Source organism: Dendrobates tinctorius, unplaced genomic scaffold, assembly GCF_039654945.1.
Source record: "Dendrobates tinctorius isolate UK_male_01 unplaced genomic scaffold, ASM3965494v1 ptg000081l, whole genome shotgun sequence".
NCBI lineage: Eukaryota > Metazoa > Chordata > Amphibia > Anura > Dendrobatidae > Dendrobates > Dendrobates tinctorius.
In genome coordinates this window covers 8,008,988-8,030,035 of record NW_027361749.1, presented here as the reverse complement: position 1 = coordinate 8,030,035, position 21,048 = coordinate 8,008,988, and the positions used below count along the sequence as shown (strand labels likewise).

The 21,048-nt window shown below is 44.5% G+C and overlaps 1 protein-coding gene across 2 annotated transcripts in view; it reads right to left on the bottom strand.

Moving 5' to 3' along the window:
* Nucleotides 1-21,048, bottom strand: part of LOC141096868 (meprin A subunit beta-like) — a 177,791-nt gene that overhangs the window by 79,137 nt on the left and 77,606 nt on the right. For both annotated transcript variants that reach the window (XM_073583727.1, XM_073583728.1), the window contains exons 7-11: nucleotides 18,741-18,916; nucleotides 16,146-16,361; nucleotides 11,949-12,101; nucleotides 8,252-8,455; nucleotides 3,847-4,293 (exon numbers count right to left, since the gene is read on the bottom strand). In XM_073583727.1, coding sequence (XP_073439828.1) covers nucleotides 3,847-4,293; nucleotides 8,252-8,455; nucleotides 11,949-12,101; nucleotides 16,146-16,361; nucleotides 18,741-18,916 — 1,196 coding nt within the window. The remainder of the gene's footprint in view (nucleotides 1-3,846; nucleotides 4,294-8,251; nucleotides 8,456-11,948; nucleotides 12,102-16,145; nucleotides 16,362-18,740; nucleotides 18,917-21,048) is intronic.

Sequence of the window (21,048 nt, the reverse complement as noted above, 5' to 3'; positions counted from 1 at the left end):
TTACTCTGCTAGGAATTGTCTTGCAGTTCCTAGCTCTGTGGAGTTTAGGCCACGCCTCTAGCAGTCACGTGCTTCAGGTCCTGCGGCTCTGAAGTACGCATCTATTCGGTGGCTGCCCGCTCCACAGGTAGCTTTGAGCACTCTTTCGCTTTACTCAGGACACGCGCACTGGCTCAGTGAGCAAGTTCAGTGCGGTGTCTCTGACATATAGAATGCTGTAGATAAGCCCCAAAAGGTAGTGGCCGCATCTTATAGCAGCAAAATGAGGTGACAGGTTCCCTTTAGGCTACTTTCACATGTCAGTTTTTTTGCCCCGGCGCGATGCGGCGAAATTCGGACTACCGGATCCGGCCGCAAATGCAGACACCGGATCCTTCTTTCTGCCGGATATATTCCTAGCAGAGAAGGTCTTCCGGGCATGCGCAGTGCGAAAAACCGGTCCGGCGTTTGGAAAAAACATTGCATGCAACTTTTTTTCCAGATGCCGGACCAGCAATTTTGATCGGATCCGGCAAGAACCGAACACGCCGCTTAGGCATCCGGCGCAATGCGGTGATAATGAAACTCTATGGGAAAAAAAACGGACCCGGTGGCAACAGGCGCCGGAGCCGGTTTTTACACATTTCGCCACATCGCGCCTGATGCAGAAAAACTGACATGTGAAAGTAACCTTAAAGTTACTTTTTATTTGCATTGGATTCTACCTGTCTGAGAGGAGACATGTCTTGGTTTTAGGTGCCATCAAAGAAAGGTATGCCTTTTGGTGGCAGGTGGCAACAAACAAATTGGTGAAATTGTCTGCTAAGTGCTTCCATTAAATATCATCTAATAGCAGTAATGTGGTTTATATTTAAGCAATGGTAATTTTGTTCAACATCTGCAATAAAGGAAATGAAGTTGATGATTGGTTTATACATTAGATCATGGTTGGCTCTAGGAATTACATGAGAAAAATCATGTGAAAAATCATGTCCTATAGCTATAATCAAACAACTATATACTGTATATTGGATCTTGTCCATATACCACAAATATTTGCAGATGGACAACCAGTCAGTGCTTTTTTTGCACCGGTACACGACGGTACGACGTACCGGAAATATGAAGGTGCTTCAGCGGGGGAGGGGGAGCGGTGGCAGGAGCCGGTGGCTGGGAAGTCCTACTCGCCCCTCCCGTGCCTCCCTGAACGTCCCTTGCATCCTCCTTGTCCCAGCGCTGACAGTTTCTTCCTGCCTTCAGCGGTCACATGGTACCGCTCATTAAGCTCATGAATATGGTCGCCCATAGGCATGGAAGCATATCCATGAGCTTAATGAGCGGTACCATGTGACCACTGAAGGCAGCAAGAAGCTGTCAGCGTTGGACAACGGAGGATTCAGGGATGTTCAGCGACAGCACAGCAGGGTGAGTATGAAGGAAGAGGACAGGGGCTGCACAGAGGAGGACGGGGGCTGCACAGAGGAGGTTGGGGGCTGCACAGAGGAGGTTGGGGGCTGCACAGAGGAGGTTGGGGGCTGCACAGAGGAGGACGGGGGCTGCACAGAGGAGGACGGGGGCTTAGCAGAGGAGGTTGAGGGCTGCACAGAGGAGGATAGGGGCTGCACAGAGGAGGACGGGGGCTGTACAGAGGAGGACGGGGGCTGCGCAGAGGAGGACGGGGGCTGCGCAGAGGAGGACGGGGGCTGCGCAGAGGAGGACGGGGGCTGCGCAGAGGAGGACGGGGGCTGCACAGAGGAGGACGGGGGCTGTACAGAGGAGGACGGGGGCTGCACAGAGGAGGACGGGGGCTGCACAGAGGAGGACGGGGGCTGCACAGAGGAGGACGGGGGCTGCACAGAGGAGGACGGGGGCTGCACAGAGGAGGACAGGTGCTGAGCAGAGGAGGTTGGGGGCTGCACAGAGGAGGTCGGGGGTTGCACAGAGGAGGTCGGGGGTTGCACAGAGGAGGTCGGGGGCTGCACAGAGGAGGTCGGGGGCTGCAAAGAGGAGGTCGGGGGGCAAATATTGCGTACCGGCAAATATTTTTTTACAAAAAAAGCCCTGGACAACCTCATTATGTCAGTACCTGCTAGATTTGCAATAAAATCCTAAAATGATGCTTCATCCTTGGTAGAGATTTCATTTCTAAGTATTCTAAACAATGGTATAGTAATAATAGTACATACTGTGGATGACTGGTTTCATAAACATCTAATATAAAACACTGAAAAGAATTTAGAGGAACAAATGCATTTTAAAGAAAAGAAAAAGGAATTGGATCATAATCAGATGCTGCACATTTGTTGCAGATTACAAATTATTAAGCCATGCAAGTAAATGATGTTGTGGAGACCCCATTCTGACACGGCAAAAAAAAAAAAAAATCAACAACAGTTCTCAAATCTCCAATAAGGTCTACATGTCATGGATTTGTTGTGGACTTGAGCAATTGATTTCATTCTTTGCTATACAATAGACAAAATATGCAGCAAAATTTATAGGATACTTATTTTTCCATGGATTTGTTGCCACAGCAGGACCCTTTTGCTATGCCTCTAACTGGCAGTCACCTAGAACTAGCAGTCTTAGGGTATGTGCACACATTACAGATTCTGCTGCAGATCCGCAGCGGGTTTGCCCCTGCGGATCCGCAGCAGATTCTGCTGCGTTGTGCAGTACCATTAAAGTCTATGAGAAATGAAAAACGCTGTGCACATGCTGCTGATTTTTTCACGCGGATTTTCTGCAGATTTAAATCCACAGCATGTCAATTCTTTGTGCGGATCTGCAGCGTTTTGACACCTGCTCCATTATAGAAATCTGCAGGTGTCAAAACGCACTAAATCTGCACTAAATCCGCAGGTAAAACGCAGGTCATTTGACCTGCTGATTTACCTGCGGATTTAGCCAAATCTGCACTGAAAAATCCGCAGGGTAATCCGCAACGTGTGAACATACCCTTAAAGGGAATCTGTCAGCAGGATCAGCCCACCTAAACCGATTATATGGGCATGTAGGTCATAGGAAGCTGAATAAAATGATACCTTGATATCTGTAATCTGATGTCTTATTCCAGAGATATCCATGTTTTTCTTTTATGTAAATGAGCTGCTCCAGTCTATGGGGAGGACACTGATCTGCATGAGAATCTGCCTCCAGAGCTTATTATACATTAAAGGGGGAGTTACTATTGTAATGTGTAATGGCCGCTCTCTGCTCTCCTGATCTCAGTGCAGAACTGTGTGTGATTATAACTGACACATCTGTAGGTTCTTCTCAGCTTCAGCTTCCATCTCACAGGCAGACAGGGTTGCAGTACAGCAGAGCTGTGAGACCTGCAGCAAATGTATTTGTTAGAAGTCAAAGTTCTGTACTGTGTTAGTTACATGTCTCACACTGGTAACTCTCCCTTTTCTTAAAAATAAGCTCTGGAGGTAGATTCTCATGTAGATCAGCGCTCGGCCTAGAGTCATTAACAGCTCATTTGCATATAAGAAAAATGAGGATTTCTCTGGAACAAAACATCGAATTGCAGATATCAAGGTATCATTTTATTAAACCACCTGAGACCTACATGATCATACAGATGGTTTAACATGGTTGATCCTACTGACAGATTCCCATTAAAAATCTTAACAGTAAAGTAATAATTTATGCTCTTTAACAAATTCATTTGAAATATTGTTACTTTTCATGAAGTTTTTGGATAAGGAATTTGAAGAGTAGTGTTTAGAATGTATGACACTGACTAATCTTGACATGATATAAAAGCAAAAGAAAAATACAAATAAAAAAAAATGGTGTAAAAATAAAGTATTCCTATAAAATTATGTAACTGCTTGTACTATAATTACATGGTAAACTTACAGAGTTTGTTAGGATCAGTTGTAATGCTCTTCATATTTGATGTCCGTTGTTGGGCATTTGGACTTTGATCCAGGAACTCTACTGTGGCTTGTCTCCATGGACATGGCCATTGAAGAGAAGCATCATTTGCTCCTGATACCAAAAACAAAAATATGACAATGCTGAATGGTAAACCTGACTGAGGATATTCTCGTAAACCAATTTGGTATGCGTATCCGTCTTTAGAATAATAGGGGGGACTAAGAATCCCTTTTGTACTCAAGTTCTGTGTAAAGTTTCTGATGTGCCAAATGTTTTCAGGGCATTCTGTTTCTGACAAGTTGATGTCATCAATTGAAAAGCCACCAGTGGCGTTACCGTCTCCTTTTATGCCTTGAAATACAAATCTAAATTTCTTCTTTGCGCCTAATTTAGAATGGTGAATCTGCCAGTAGTCTGCGGGTGGGCCTGAAAAATACAAGAAACCAAAGAATCAACACATTTACTTAGGTTATTACACATGGACTATAGCAGGGGTGGGGAACCTCAGGCTCCAGGGCCATTTACGGCCCTCGAAGACCTTTGATCAGGCCCCTGAGCAGATTATCAGGGACTGCATTCTTGGGCAGGGAGCTGTATTTTGATTGCCACAATCTCATTAATTTCTTCTTGCTCTGTGAGCACACACATGCAGTGTTCACTACTGAACATTGAAGGGCATGCAATGAAAGATTAAGTCATGAAACCATTGCCAGAGTCAGGATGTAATTTGAGGGCGGAGTTTGTACGGCCCCCGAGGGATAGTATAAATATCCAAATGGCCCTTGGCAGAAAAAAGATTCCTCACCCCTAGACTATAGAAGCAAACAGTGCGCCTGTGGTTCGCCCACCCAGGGCTGTGGGGTACTCGGTACCGGGCTGGTGTCAGGGGAATGTGTCACAGCAGCGGTGACCCAGTCCGTGGCCCTGGGCGCCCAAGTCAATGGCGATGTGTCTATGTAGTTAATGAAATAGTTTGTGATGCCACCTGTGGTGTTTGGCAAGCAAGCTGTTAAGCCAACGCTGCGTGCAGATTCTCTGGGGCTGATGGTGTGCTGCAGCATAGATGGTGTAGCTCCCCACAGGTGAAGCTGTAACCCCAGGGCAGTGTAATTGCAATAGATGAGGATAGGCGCAGGCTGTGTGAGGAATGCGGGTACGCAGATGTAGCGGTGCTTACGGTGTTAGCGCACAAATGAATGGAAGACACCAGGGCTTGCAGTTCCAAAGCTTTACTCACTGTCCGTGGTACACACTGGTGCCTGCCTCCATGTCGTGTCCTCCAGGGCAGAGACTCATTCAACCTCCCGGGCAAGTCAGGATTCTCCTCTCCAACACTCCGCCAACATGTACCTTTCCTGAACAACTCCTCTATTGCGCCTTAAGGTGTGAAGAGCTCCAGTACCGTGGTACTCTGGAGTTCCTCCTGTCAGATGTCCCTAACAACTCTACTCGTATGGCAGACAGCTGTAGCCTCTCTCTGGGACTCCCTTCTCCGAAGTCCTGGCTCTCTATTCAGTTGCTGTTGTGCCCCAAGTCTTAGATGGGAGTAGTGCATTTACATCCAACTACTCCACCAGTGTCTGCTGCAGAACCATAAGTGTCCATACAACCTCAGGGACCGGGCCCCGGCCTTGCGCTGAGAACCTATAGGCAGGATTCCTCTTCCAACCCACGACTCCTCTCTGCTCTCCTACTCCTTCGTTCCGCACTGTTCTCTCTCTCTCTTATGGAAGCTTAGGTTGCAGTTCTACGTCTTTCTCCTTCTGTTCCTTCCCCGTGCCAGCTGGCTCAGATCATTGAGGCAGCTGCAGCACTCCTTCTCCTTGGACCCGTCCTCAGACTCTCCTGACTGACTGTCCTTCTCCCGCCTGACCTCCCGTCAGATTGACCTCCATACTCCACTCCTCAGACTGATCAGACTGATCTGATCTGTAATTCTAAACCTTCCCAACCTTTTATATGGATCTCAACTCCACCCACCTCCCAGCACATCCAGTGTTCCATGCAGGGAACCACCAGAGGTGCTCTGCTACTCTCTAAGCACTTAGCCGCAATGTGGTTGTGCAGAACTACCCTGTTGTGTGGGGTGCGAGTGTTGGAGTGTGGAAAGGAGTTCCCAACTTGCCTAGGCGGTGGGGCACTACACCTTAGGAGAAGGTGCAGTACCTCTGTGGCGACTGAGCCTCAGGGGCGTCACACCTGTAATTAATGAATGGCGGCTCTTGAGATTTCAGAGCCACACAACACATTATGTAAGGGAAGGGTCACAAGACTATATTATGGTGGCGCTCTCTACTCTGTATTAAGGCGACTCCCTGTCCGACTTGTGAACTTAAGAGCATGATATATGGATGAGAAAATATGGTAGCAATATGGTTATGGGAACTTTTCCTAGTTCTCAGGATACTTTACTCAATTTTGCCTCTTCAGGAAAAGGGTCGACAAATTTATGAATGGGAACACCGTCTCTCGTGTCGGTCTCCCAAGATTTGCTGTATGGCCTAGTAGATATTAGCAATAGCCTAATGTCCATTAGATTCTCTGTACTTTGCTCATCATAATGCACCCTTTTATGTGTATATGGAGGTGGAAGTGAGGTCCTTTACCTCTTGGGCCCATGTGCTACAACAAAGGTTGCACCAATGGTATGTCGGCTCCTGTTAATTTGCGTATAATAGGCAAGATTTGGGTATAACAACTTACTATACGAGCAAAGTACTGATGCCAACAACTCAGGATACCAACAAGTCCAGCCTTGTTCACCAACTTAGTGCAAGTTCGGGTGCTACTTCCTTGTCCTCCTGACTGAATGGAACTAGCGCCACAGCTGAATTACCAGTCTTGACGACTTCACCTTTCTCTGCAGACGTCATTGGACGTTGCGCCATAATTTTGACTAGTGCAGAAAAACCTCCATATATAAATATATATCACAAGTCATGTGAAGATGACACTGCGCTACATGTACTTGGGACTTAACCCTACAAACAGCTGCAGGTTTATGTAGTTCCTGGCCATCATAGACTCAAAAAAAGCCTAAATATCACCAGTTCTCAGTTGTGTTAAAGCAACAGCATATTTCACAAAATATTAATAAAAATGTCACAATCCAACAACAAAACTATAGCTTTTTGAGTATAAATCTGTTTGTGGTACTTATGTGATATGGTACTTGTCTAGTTTGGACAGAATCTAGATGTTACGATCAGCTCCGTTAGTTTGTTAACCATTTGTGAACTCAGTGAGAACGTCAAACGTAATTGGTTATATTTGTTAGAGTAAGATCAGGTATGTGTTGGTTAAGCAGTATGTATCAGCATCAATGACAAAGTTGAAAAAGTGAATATATCATATTTGAAAAATTCAATGTGCATATGACAATATAAAGATTGTGAAATGCAATAAATGTGTCATGCACTCAATATGATTTTATGCACTGACTCCATATATGTTCTTATGTCAATGTTTTCATAATTTTTATTGATTGTAATCAAAGTTATTGACCATTACATGCCAGACAGTACAAACCTACTCTGCCTAACATTACACTGCTGAAGAGGCGCCAAGGAGAAGGCCTTAGGCTATGTGCACACGCTGCGGATTGGTCTGCGGAACCACAGGTAAAATGACCTGCGGTTTCACCTGCGGATTGGCCTGCGGTTTTCCTTGCGGTTTATCACCTCTATAATGGAGGAGATGGTAAACCGCAGCAGAATCCGCAGAAAAGAAGTCACATGTCATTTCTTTCTGCGGATTCAAAACCGCAGCTTTTCCGCAGTTAAAAATCCGCAGCATGTGCACAGAAAATTGGAAATCCCATAGGATAACATGCTACTGTACACTGTCTGCAGAACTACTGCAGTTCTGCTGCGGCCAAAACCGCAGTGGAACCGCAGTAAAAACTGCAGCGTGTGCGCATAGCCTTAGACATCATGCATAATGCATAGAATTTTTTTTAAAGTGAGTGTCAGCAGGTTTTTGCTATGTAATTTGAGAGAAGCATGAGGTAGGGGTGGAGAATCTGATTCCAGTGATGTGCTACTTACTAGGCTGTGTTTTACTGTTTCATCAAAGTCAGTGTATTATCAGCAGGAGATTATTACAGCAGGACTAGCTGCCTCAAATTAACGTCTCTTTGTAAAACCGCCCCAGCACAGGTTAGCACAAAAAAACTACCAATCATGTTGTGGGCTGGGTTAAATAGAGTACAGCACTCTGAGCACTGCTAGATCAGCAGCAGAGAAGACAGCGATTGTATCAAAACAAGTTCATCAGCCCAGTGAGTGACACATCAAGGGAATTAGGGTCTCAACCCCTACGTCATGCTGCTCTCAGATTAAATAAGATTCCTTTTAATAAATATATAGTTGTATAGATTACTTACCATTTACAGAATTGACAAATGTCAGAATGGGGATATCGTTTGTATATTCCTTGATCCAAATATTTAGTCTGTCACTCTCATTACCATTATGATAGTAAAAAAATTCTAAACACTGAAATCCTCTCGATGGGTAGAAAAGTCTGCTTTCAAGTATAGCTTCATCTCCAATTTTGCCGGAGCTAGTGTCGAAATGCATAAAAAAACCTAGAAATTTAGATGAGAAAAAGTATATTTAATACTGTCTTAGAACACAATTTACAAGGTTACAAAGCAGCACTGGAAGCGTAGGTGAATGGGACGAGCAACACAGATATTCACCCTGATTCCAGTCAAACAACTAGTGAAAAAGCCAGCACTAACGTAGATGCAAGTTAATTCACTTAAAACACAGCAACATTTAATTTTGAAAACAGAATTGCACAAAACAAATTAAAATGAAGCAAATAGTACGATAAATGGTGCAAAACGGTACACATGCTAAGTAAACTTCTTTATGCCACATCATGCATGGGGGGAAGCCTAAGCCACATCCATTGCTGCAGTCTTAGTGCTGCTTGGTTCTGTACATGTGATGGCACAGTTATGATTTATTGAGCTACACCAGATGTTGTCTCAATCATTCTTCTATATATATTTAGCCCAGTGAAGATTTCCACCTCAGTTCTTGTAATTTGAGATTTTCCCTAGTGAAATTACCATAGGTAATCTTATCGGGAAGTGTAAATGGTGGTAGGGAAGAGAATCTCCAGCGATGAAATAAAAAAGGAATGGAATCTTTTAGTTAAAAAAATGAAAAAACTTTTACTCGGTACAATAGTACATTAAAAAATACATGGATCCTGGTCACCACATTGTGGGATGACCAACGCGTTTCAGCTAAGAACCTTAATCATGGTATGTCACATCGCTGGAGGTTCTCTTCCCCAACCCTTTTCTATTTGCTGACGTCCAAGACTGAGACAGCTCCGGCGATGTAACTTCATCCAGTAAGGTGCTGCAACAGATGGTGAGCTGACATTTTTCCACATTATTTTCCCATTATTGTTAAGTGGATGAATTAACAACTGAGATATGGACCAGAAGATCTCACACACCAAAGAATGGGGCACGCACTTCAATGGATCATCTTCTCTCTTACGGAACTGTAGTTGTTCTTAGGCTCTAAAATGGTTCTTTCGTGACATTTCTGATCAAAAGTACAAGCCCTTACAACATCAGATTAATGGACCTCAGATTTTTCCGAGTGTAAAAGTAATTGATGTCATCAGTTTTGAAATATACCCAACTCTTGTGGCAAAATCTAGTTCCATTAATTTTCCTTCCAGGATACCGTTGACTACTATTCTCTCTTTAAATAGGATGACAGGATTCATATGGTAAGTGTTTTTTCTTGTTGTTTGCCCATTGTTTGTCAGCACCTTCCTTTTTTCCTACTGCTGTTTTTTTTCCATTGTTTCTTATGTGGCCTTAGAATTTTGCAGTAAAAAAGTGAAAGGACATCACGTGCTGATCACAGTTAGTCCCTGATAAGCACCTCTGTTGTGAGTTCATTTTCCCCTTCACCATTGAGGTCTGATGAACTCCCTCTTCTGGTGAAGGAAGGTAGTGAGGCTGATTACCAAGCATCTGGGCAGGATGATGATGACTGTGTGACGGGAATTGCTGACTGGATATAAGGCAGCCGACGCCCTTCTGCCTTGCTGGTGATCTCTCTGAGGGATTCTAGGAGACCAGTCTGATTCCTGCTCCTCAAAAGCTAAGTTTTCTGCTCTGTTTTTTGCATTTGTGTTTTGGTTTTGTTTTTCCTTGTTTTTCTGGATTTCTGCCATTCCCTGCTGGGGTGTGCTGAATTCCTTTTTGCTCTGTCTTCAGAAAATACCTGAGTACTGATATAGTCTTTTTGAAGCCTAGCGTCTTCAGGGCTTTTTTCCCTATCAGCTGTTGGCTCTTTTGATAGGGTTTTGGCGGATTACAGACAGCAGCTTTTCTATCCTGTCCTTTGTAGTTAGCTTGGGCCCCATCATTTGCTCAGCCTATCTTTCTATCTGTGTGAGTGTTTTTTCATCTTGCTTCACCGTCATTATATGTTGGGGGATTTTCCCCCCACTCCTCCATGCAGATCTTCTCCAGATCTTTCAGGTTTTGGGGCTGTCCCTGGGCAACATTAAATTTCAGCTCCCTACAAAGATTTTCTATTTCTATTTAGGCCACTCCAGGACCTCGAAATTCTCCTTCCGAAGCCACTCCTTAGTTGTCCTGGCTATGTGTTTCGGGTCATTGTCATGCTATAAGACCCATCCACGACCCATCTTCAATACTCTTACTGAGGGAAGGGTGTTGGACAAAAATCTTGTGAAGCATGACCCCATCCATCCTCCCTTGAGGATGCAGTTGTCCTTGTTGTGAGTTCATTTTTCCCTTCACCATTGAGGTCTGATGAACTCCCTCCTCTAGTGAAGGAAGGTAGTGAGGCTGATTACCAAACACCTGGGCAGCTAGATGATGACTGGGTGGCTGGAATTGAGGACTGGATATAAGGCTGCCGACGCCCTTCTTCCTGGCTGGTGATTTTCCTGCTGGATTCTTGGAGACCAGTCTGATTCCTGCATCTCAAAGCTAAGTTTTTCTGCTCTTCTTTGTACTCTTCAGTTTTGTTTTTGTTTTGCCTTGTTTTTTGGGAGTTCTGCCATCCCCGGCCGGGGGTGAGCTGAATTCCATTTTTGTCTCTGATCTGTTGATATTTTGCTCTGTCTTCAGAATATACCTGACTGCTGATATAGTCTTTTGAAGCCTAGCGACTTCAGGGCCTGTTTTTCCTATCAGTCGGTTGGCTCATTTTGATAGGGTTTTTGCGGATGGCAGACAGCAGGTTTCCTATCGTGTCCTATGTAGTTAGCTTGGGCCCCATCATTTGCTCAGCCTATCTTTCTATCTGTGTGAGTGTTTTTTCAACTTGCTTCACCGTCATTATATGTTGGGGGCTGCCTATTGCTTTGGGGTCTGCTCTGGGGCAGTTTAGATTTCCCTTTCTGTCTTTAGGCTATGTAGTTCTCCGGCTGTGATCGAGGGGTCTAGGGCACCGTAGGAACCCCCCACGGCTACTGCTAGTTGTTGTTGATAGGTTCAGGGGTCTGTAATCCGATAGCTGCCAACTTCTCTGGTTTTCTGGACTTAGCTAGTATTTCTATTTTTGCCTCCTACGGTGACTCATTCATAACAGAATCAAAACTTAGCTTTTGAGGAGCAGGAATCAGACTGGTCTCCTAGAATCCCTCAGAGAGATCACCAGCAAGGCAGAAGGGCGTCGGCTGCCTTATATCCAGTCAGCAATTCCCGTCACACAGTCATCATCATCCTGCCCAGATGCTTGGTAATCAGCCTCCCTACCTTCCTTCACCAGAAGAGGGAGTTCATCAGACCTCAATGGTGAAGGGGAAAATGAACTCACAACACACCTCCCAGTCCCATCCTCTCCTTTTCTCATCACTTTTTCCGTTTCATCACATAACTGTGACTAGAAACTTCCAGACTAGCTCTAGAAGAGTCATCAGTGCTGGTGCAAGCCAACAGAATGCATTAGGCCTACAAAATAGTTTGGTTTATCAAGGTTTCGTCATATGGCTCATAAATGAAAATTAATCATAGCTGGGACTGTTTGGAGTTTTTTCAGTGTAAAATGAATTACTACATGTATTACCTTGCTTTTTTTCCATATATGTATGGTCTGTATCTGGTCCTTCTGGGACACTGCCAACATGCTGCCAGTCACTACTATCAGTTGAACTCTGAAACATGGCGCATAAGTCATCAGATTCAAAGCTACAGGAGTCCAGGAATGTTATAGAAGAAGCTGTATAAAGAACACAATGCTGTAAAAATGCAGGAAAATAAAATGAAATATGAAGAGACCATAACACAGATGACCATAAAGGACAACAAGTGGAAATAACCTACTTTCTCTGGCAAGAGTGAATATTGAATGTAGGTATTTGGGTCTATTCACATTTGGAAATCTTGTTCCCAGAATGGTGGTTTGATTGGTGGACATGTCTTCATTGATCAGTGGTCAGACTCAGAACTCAGGATATAACATTATTGCGAATGATTGTCCATCTGATCATCGGTCTATGTAGAAGGGACTTTATTATGCTCATATCCATGAGAACTACACATATTGTGGTCCTCTAATAGTCTGTATCGCATGACAACCTGCTTTTACCTCCCAGGTCTTACAAATAATGACTATATACGACCAATAAAAAAAAAGGGTACTTCCAATACTGTACATAACCAAAAAGGAAGGGAACACACCCAAATGATAAAATATAGAAATCTTTATCCAATTGATAAACCAATAAAATACTAATAAGGGGGAAGAAATAAATGGCAGAGTAATTCCAGGGCAAAACACAGTCACAATAAATACTTGATTGTTCAATACATGAGAATCCAATAGCAGCAGAAGATCTAAAAACAAGGTCACAATATAATAGAGCCATCTTGTGTATAAATAAATAAATTACTAAGTTACATGATGATGAGGAGCACTATGAATGCTGAAAAGATAGCCTAGGTAGTATAGGTTGACACCCACCCATGGACACCCACCAGTCAGCAGCCTCAAAACTTCTGTCGCTCACTTCTTCCTTTGGACTTACTCAGTGGTCCTCCTCAGCCACCCACACAGACGGACACACATTAGACCTGGTCTTCACCCGCCTCTGCTCTCTTTCTAACTTCACAACTTCACCTCTCCCTCTATCTGACCACCATCTACTCACTTTCTCATCCCTGTCCTCCTCACCTGTCACCCATGTCCAGTAACATGCGCACCCCCACAGAAACCTTGCACATCTAGACACTCGCATGGTCTCTGACTTTGTCCTACCACTGTCCTCCATATCTTCACTCCACGACACAGACACTGCCACTAGTTTCTACAATGCCACTCTTGCATCAGCCTTCGACTCGGTCGCCCCTGTCATGCATAACAGAGTGCGACGAATCAATAGACAACACTGGCACAATAACACCACTAAAAAGCTTCGGCAAGCATCCAGAATTGCTGAACGGCGCTGGAAGAAAACGCATTCCCAAGACGACTTCACTACACTCAAACAAGCAACACTCGCATTCAAATCAGCCCTCACCTCTGCTAAACAGGCCTACTTCACATCCCTTGTATCTTCCTTATCCCACAACCCCAAACAGTTGCTCAATACTTTTAACTCCCTCCTCCGCCCACCACTGCCCCCTCCAACTTCCCTAATCTCTGCTGAGGACTTCGCCATGCACTTCAAAAACAAGATAGACCAAACACGGCAAGTCTTTATTATTCAACCGCCAGAACCCCTTTGTATACCAGACTAATGCCCAAACCTCATAACCTCCTTATCCAACATCACTGAAGGGGAGCTTGCTCATCTTCTCTCCAAATCACACCTCACCACTTGTGCACTTGACCCCATCCCATCCCACCTCCTCCCCAACCTCGCCACCACTCTTATCCCATCTCTAACCCACCTCTTCAACCTTTCACTAACTTCCGGTACCTTCCCTTTTGCTTTCAAACATGCTACAATCACGCCTATCCTCAAAAAGCCAACCCTCGACCCAACCGCTATGTCCAGCTATCACCCAATATCGCTGCTCCCATTCGCTTACAAACTCCTAGAGCAGCACGTCCACGCTGAACTTTCCTCCCAGCTCTCATCTAACCTGCTCTTTGACAATCTACAATCTGGTTTCCGCCCCCATCACTCCACTAAGACAGCCCTGACCAAAATTACTAACGACCTACTTACAGCCAAAGCGAACGGACAATACTCTATACTCCTCCTTCTAGACCTGTCCTCTGCCTTCGACACAGTTGACCACTGCCTCCTACTACAGATCCTCTCTTTCTTTGGCATCAAAGACCTTGCCATATCCTGGATCTCCTCATACCTCTCCAACCGCACCTTCAGCGTCTCCAACTCCCACACTATCTTCTCATCCCACCCTCTCTCTGTTGGAGTCCCCCAAGGCTCTGTTCTAGGACCCCTACTCTTCTCAATCTATACACTTGGCCTGGGGCAACTCATAAAGTCCCACGGATTCCAGTACCATCTTTATGCCGATGACACTCAGATCTACCTCTCTGGCCCAGACGTCACCTCTCTGCTGTCCAGAATCCCGGAGTGTCTATCAGCCATATCCTCCTTCTTCTCCTCCCGCTTCCTCAAACTGAATGTAGACAAATCTGAACTGATCATCTTTCCCCCATTTCACAGATCCTCCTTACCTGACCTATCTATCACAGTTGACGACATCACGCTTTCCCCAGTACCGGAGGTCCGCTGCCTCGGAGTAACCCTTGACTCTGCCCTGTCGTTCAAACCGCACACCCAAGCTCTCTCCACCTCCTACCGCCTCCAGCTCAAAAATATTTCCAGAATCCGTCCCTTCCTCAACCCTCACTCTACTAAAATGCTTGTGCATGCCCTCATCATCTCGCGTCTCGACTACTGCAACAACCTTTTCTGTGGCCTCCCTGCTAACACCCTCACACCTCTCCAGTCCATCCTTAACTCTGCTGCCCGACTAATTCATCTCTCTCCTCACTACTCCTCTGCTTCTCCCCTCTGCAAATCTCTTCACTGGCTTCCTTTCCCTCAGCGTATCCAATTCAAATTACTAATACTGACCTACAAGGCCATCTATAACCTGTCTCCTCCATATATCTCTGAATTAATCTCCCGATATCTTCCCTCACGTAATCTCCGATCCTCCCAAGACCTCTCTCTCTCCTCCACACTTATTCGCTCTTCACCCAACCGCCTCCAAGACTTCTCCCGAATAGCCCCCATCCTCTGGAACTCTTTGCCCCAACACGTCCGGCTATCAACCACACTCGGATCCTTCAGACAGAACCTGAAAACCCATCTCTTCAGGAAAGCCTACAGCCTGCAATGACCCCGCTACCTCCTCACCACTACTGGAGCTACCGCCTCACCATCACTGGAGCTGCTGCAACCCCCCAACCTACTGTCTCCTTCTCCACCATCCTGTAGAATTTAAGCCCGAAAGGGCAGGGTCCTCTCTCCCCTCTGTATCAGTCTGTCATTGTTAGTTTGTTTACTATAAGTGATATCTGTAATTTGTATGTAACCCCTTCTCATGTACAGCACCATGGAATCAATGGTGCTATATAAATAAATATTAATAATAATAATAATAATAATAATAGTATAGGTAAGCACACGATGTGGGATGAAGAGAATATGTCAAAATGCAAGAGGAAAATAGAAGGAAGGTAATCAAAACCTATATATATTCAAGCAAGAGTTGTGCAATATCTTAAATATCCCCTTGAGAAAGCAACATGTGAAACGCGCATCAGGGCAGTATTGGTGGGCCTCACTGATTCCTCCATAACAATGGGTAAGCAATACCTCAATTAGCAAACTTTCTCTTCTCTCATTCTATGTTTTTTGCCAACTGGCCTATTGCACAGTGTATTCACATGTAGAGACAGGGTGCTTTTGTGTTTTGCACATTATGTGCTGCTTAACGTATTGGTTTTCAATGTAGCCCTCCATCCTTTATTCCTCCTTAGTGGACTCTTTTGTGTATCCAATGGTAAAGTAAAAAATGTTTTAGTATGTAACATTTCAAGGAGTAATTTATTTTTTACTCTTCTTGGTGGTTTATGGTTACTCTTTTTGACTTTTTTGCTTCAATATCTTAAAAATGTAGTTGATGGCCCACGAGTCCGTAAAATAATTTCACCTGATGGGCCAATAGGCCCCCTTCCACCACTGTCTCTGAAAGGTCTTATGACATGCATATACAAGATCAAATAGGAAATTAAAAAAGCAAACAAAAAAAATCATTTTTTAGAATTTTTGCTTACAACAATTGTAGAGTCGATTTAACTTCAAGACGTCGTTGGCACTTAAATCCATTTGCTTCCCGATGAGGTTATTGAACACGGCATTTTTAGTCTTAATTGTTGCATTCCCAGTAGAGAAGGCTTGGTTGCTGTAATGCATGACTGATACGTAGTCATATGGAACACCTAGAAATGACGCCTTTGTATCACCGTATGACAAAAAATTGTGACTGTTACCTTAAATAATAAAGAAAAAAAAAGATTTGTTAATGTTAACATTTATACAAAGGATATTCTTGTTTTTATGTGGGTGTACTCTGAAAAAACAAACTATGTGGAGGTACTCTGCATACAGGCAGTGTAATAATCTGCTGGCCACTCTCTTTCTGTATACAGACCTTGTAATACTCTGCACTTTTTGGGGATGCAAAAAAATAAGGAAAGCATCAAATAGGCGTTGTGGCCGTGATGCTGCTGCTGGTGGTGGTATAGCTGCTGCAGGGAGAGGACGTGGTTGATCTGTACCTGCTACACACCCAAATGATACACCTTCCTCTGGTGCACATAGGCACCAGAGGACGTTCTGCATAATCTTGAGGCCAGAACAAGTAGAGGTGGTTTTAGATTGGATGGCTGAGAATGCCTCAAGTTCCTTTGCTTTGCCTTCCACTCAGTCCCCTGCTGAAAGTGCAGATTTGGCACCTGCGGCCCATGGACATCTGTCTTCCATCTCACCCCTTTCTAATCAGGCAAGTAGTCTGAGCATCAAGTCATGCAGCAATCAATTCTGCTTTTTTATGACTCTGCTGCCTGTGGTTCCATGGGCCATCCACCTGGTGCTGTCCCACAAGTGGAAGAGATTGAGCGCATTGATGCTCAACCTCTAACAGAACAAGTGGTTGGGTAAGTGGGAGGGATAGTGCAAACGGTCAGCGGACCACCACAGCACATCTCTGATGATGATGATGATGATGAAGAAACACAGGTGCCAACTGCTGCAGCTTTCTGTGCAGAACTGCAAGGAGGGCAGGGGTGAGGACTTTGTTTGGAAGATCTTGCGAAGGATGATGAGGTCCTAGACCTACATGATGTGGGCAGTTAGGAGGAAGAGGTAGTTGTCATGCTACCCCAGCTGTACAGTAAAAGAGGGAGCAGGGTGAAAAAGCACAGTGGCCGGCCCCTAGACAGCCCCAACGAGGCTGTTTTCAGAGTACCCCCCCAAAAAAAACCCATAAAAACAGTGCTGGCTACCTTCTCATCCACCTACACCTGCCACCTTCCCCTCCACCTCGACCTAATAGTTCAACAATATTGTTATTATTATTTTAGTCTGTTATTTTAAGATATTTTCCTATTTGCAGGGCAATTGTTCTGCTCTTACCTCCATTTTGCTTCCTTTTTTTGCCCCTAGACCTTTTACAGCACCAAAGTGTTAGGCATCGGGTTCCTGCAGCGGCACAGCAGGAATCCAGAACCTCACATTCTGCGGTCTCCCATTCCCCATCGACCGCAGAGGAGCTTGCTTAGCAGCCCCGCCATTTCCGACGCTCTGCCCAGACCTGCTCTGTGGGTCTGACTGTTGCTGCCACCTTTGGGCCAGCAACAGCAATGCAGGCTGTTCAGCAGCAAACCACTCCAGAGGCTAAGTCGTTCTGTCGCTCCACTGAGCATGCTTACGAGACGATCTCCCATTGGAGATCGGGAGTCACATGCCCAGGTCCTTCTCCAGATCTGATTGGTCCATCTCAGGGATCTGGAAGCTTCCGGAAGGTCCTGCTATAAAAGGTTCGCATGGCTGCTAGGCAATGCGCTAGTATAGACTCTAGCTGTTACCTGTGTGAATGATGACGGATGCATGAACCTGCAAATAACTCATTAAGATTCCCCTCCCTCTGACATTACGTGTGCAGATAGGGACTTAATCATTTATTCTTGCGTAGAGCAAGACAGGGGGGGGGCAGGTGAATAAGCCCCGCCCATCGGACCGGACCACGGCAGTTTACATACATCTGAACCTATATAAAAAATGTATTTATGCATGAAAGGTGCGGGGTCAGGGGGAAGCAAAAGTACTAAGAGTATCCTTATGTGACACACAATTGAATGATATCATTATATGATATCTCAAAAAAGAGGTGACAGATTCCCTTTAACTTGAAGCTATGATCTGATCTCTTGTACTATATATAGCAATGCATTAGCTAAAAATCACAATCTCCTATGAAGGCCGGCTACAGGCTAGCTTTCACAGGAGGATCATTATAATAGTTGTGGAAGTCTTCAGCAGACCTCCAGCAGTCAAGATAAGCCATCAGTGCACCACAATCACATTACGGAATTGTGGAATGACATACCTCGCTGCCGGCTCGTGTTAAATGCCGCTGTCGAAGATTGACAGAGACATTTAACAAATTAACCCGCTCCACCTGCGGTTCTTAAAGTCATATAATGGTTGACTAAATCAGCCAACATCTGTTGGGAAAGATGCGGGCTCGGTGGGCAAGCCCACATCAAAGTCAGGGACACGATATAGGACATAAATGTACGTCATATGTCGTGAAGGGATATATCTCACAACACTTTTTGTTGACAATATTTTGGTTCTTTAAAACTTACCAGGTTGAATATTGTCCCACAGGATTGTCACATAGTCATCCCTGTCTGATCGTGACTGCTCATGATAAAATCCCAGCGCATGGAGGAACTCATGTTGGACAATTTCTATTGTATCACAGCCAATGCCGATAGAAAGCTGTTGTTTTCCTTTCAACATTCCAACATATGAATAGCATCTAAAGAAAGATACATGTAATTAATGTATAGTAATACAGATTGCAGGACATAAGCTAATAAACCTCTAAATATGGAATGTAATACAATTTTCAAGTAAACTTTACATTAGTTCCTTTTTTCTTGGTTGTTTTGTTGCCAGTTTTGGTTTATTAATGCATGCTTCACAAGAAAGGGACATTGTCAGTGCCAAATCATTGTTCATACCAAGCACCTTTGGCTTGACCAATCTTTGAAGTGCACCTTTTCATCAGGTGCTTAACGCCCATAAAAATACAATGAGAACCTATGTATGACCAATTGGTATGAGGGGCATTTCCAATGCATGCGAAAACTCAAAAGAAAGGGAAGCAACACTAGCATATATACTGAAAGGATAACAAACTTTATTGAGAACCATAAATATACATGATAAAAACAATTAAAACTATGTGCAGTGGAGAAAAGAATTATTTGAGACTCTGGCGATTTTGCGAGTTTTCCCACCTACAAAGAATGAAGAGGTCTGTAATTTTTATAGTAGGTACACTTCAACTGTGAGAGACAGAATCTAAAAATAAAAAACAGAAAATCACATTGTATGATTTTTTACAAGATTAAATTGCATTTTATTGCATGAAATAAGTACTTGCTCACCTACCAACCAGCAAGAATTCTGTCTCTCTTACATCTGTTAGTTTTTCCTTAAGAAACCCTCCTACTCTGCACTCATTACCTGTATAAAAGACACCTGTCAACACTTTTAGTTAATCACACTCCAACCTCTCCACCATGGTCAAGACCAAAGAGCTGTCTATGGACACCAGGGACAAAATTGTAGCCCTACACAATGTTGGGATGGGCTACATGAAAATAGGCAAACAACTTGGTGAGAAGGCAACAACTGTTGGCACAATTATTAGAAAATGGAAGAAGCACAAGAAGACTGACAATCATCTTTGATCTGGGGCTCCATGCAAGATCTCTCCTCGTGGGGTAAGGATTATTCTTAGAAAGGTGATGAATCAGCCCAGAACTACATAGGAGGACCTGGTCAGTGACCTAAAGAGAGCTGGGATTACAGTCTCAAACATTATCGTTAGTAACACACTAAGCCGTCATGGATTAAAATCCTGCAGGGCATGCAAGGTTCCCATGCTCATGTGAGCACATTCCCAGGCCCATTTGAAGGTCGCCAATGACCAATTGGATGATCCAGCAAAGGCATGGGAGAAGGTCATGTAATTAGATGAGACCAAAATAGAACATTTTGTTATCAACTCCACTCGGGATGGTTGGAGGAAGTAGGATGAGTACAATTCAAAGAACAGGAAACAGGACATGTTATGATGAGTCACCGAAGGAGAAAAAAACAAAATACCAGCTAAGTCCAGAAAAACCAGAGAGGTTGGCAGCTATCGGATTGCAGACCCCTGAACCTATCCACAACAACTAGCAGTAGCCGTGGGGGGTTCCTACGGTGCCCTAGACCCCTCGATCACAGCCGGAGAACTATATAGCCTAAAGACAGAAAGGGGAAAAACTAAACTGCCCCAGAGCAGACCCCAAAGCAATAGGCAGCCCCCAACATATAATGACGGTGAAGCAAGATGAAAACACTAACACAGATAGAAAGATAGGTTGAGCAAATGATGGGGCCCAAGCTAACTACATAGGACACGATAGGAAAGCTGCTGTCTGCCATCCGCAAAAACCCTATCAAATGAGCCAACCGACTGATAGGAAAAACAGGCCCTGAAGTTGCTAGGCTTCAAAAGACTATATCAGCACTCAGGTATATTCTGAAGACAGAGCAAAATATCAACAGATCAGAGACAAAAATGGAATTCAGCTCACCCCCGGCCGGGGATGGCAGAACTCCCAAAAGACAAGGCAAAACAAAAACAAAACTGAAGAGTACAAAGAAGAGCAGAAAAACTTAGCTTTGAGATGCAGGAATCAGACTGGTCTCCAAGAATCCAGCAGGAAAATCACCAGCCAGGAAGAAGGGCGTCGGCAGCCTTATATCCAGTCCTCAATTCCAGCCACCCAGTCATCATCTAGCTGCCCAGGTGTTTGGTAATCAGCCTCACTACCTTCCTTCACCAGAGGAGGGAGTTCATCAGACCTCAATGGTGAAGGGAAAAATGAACTC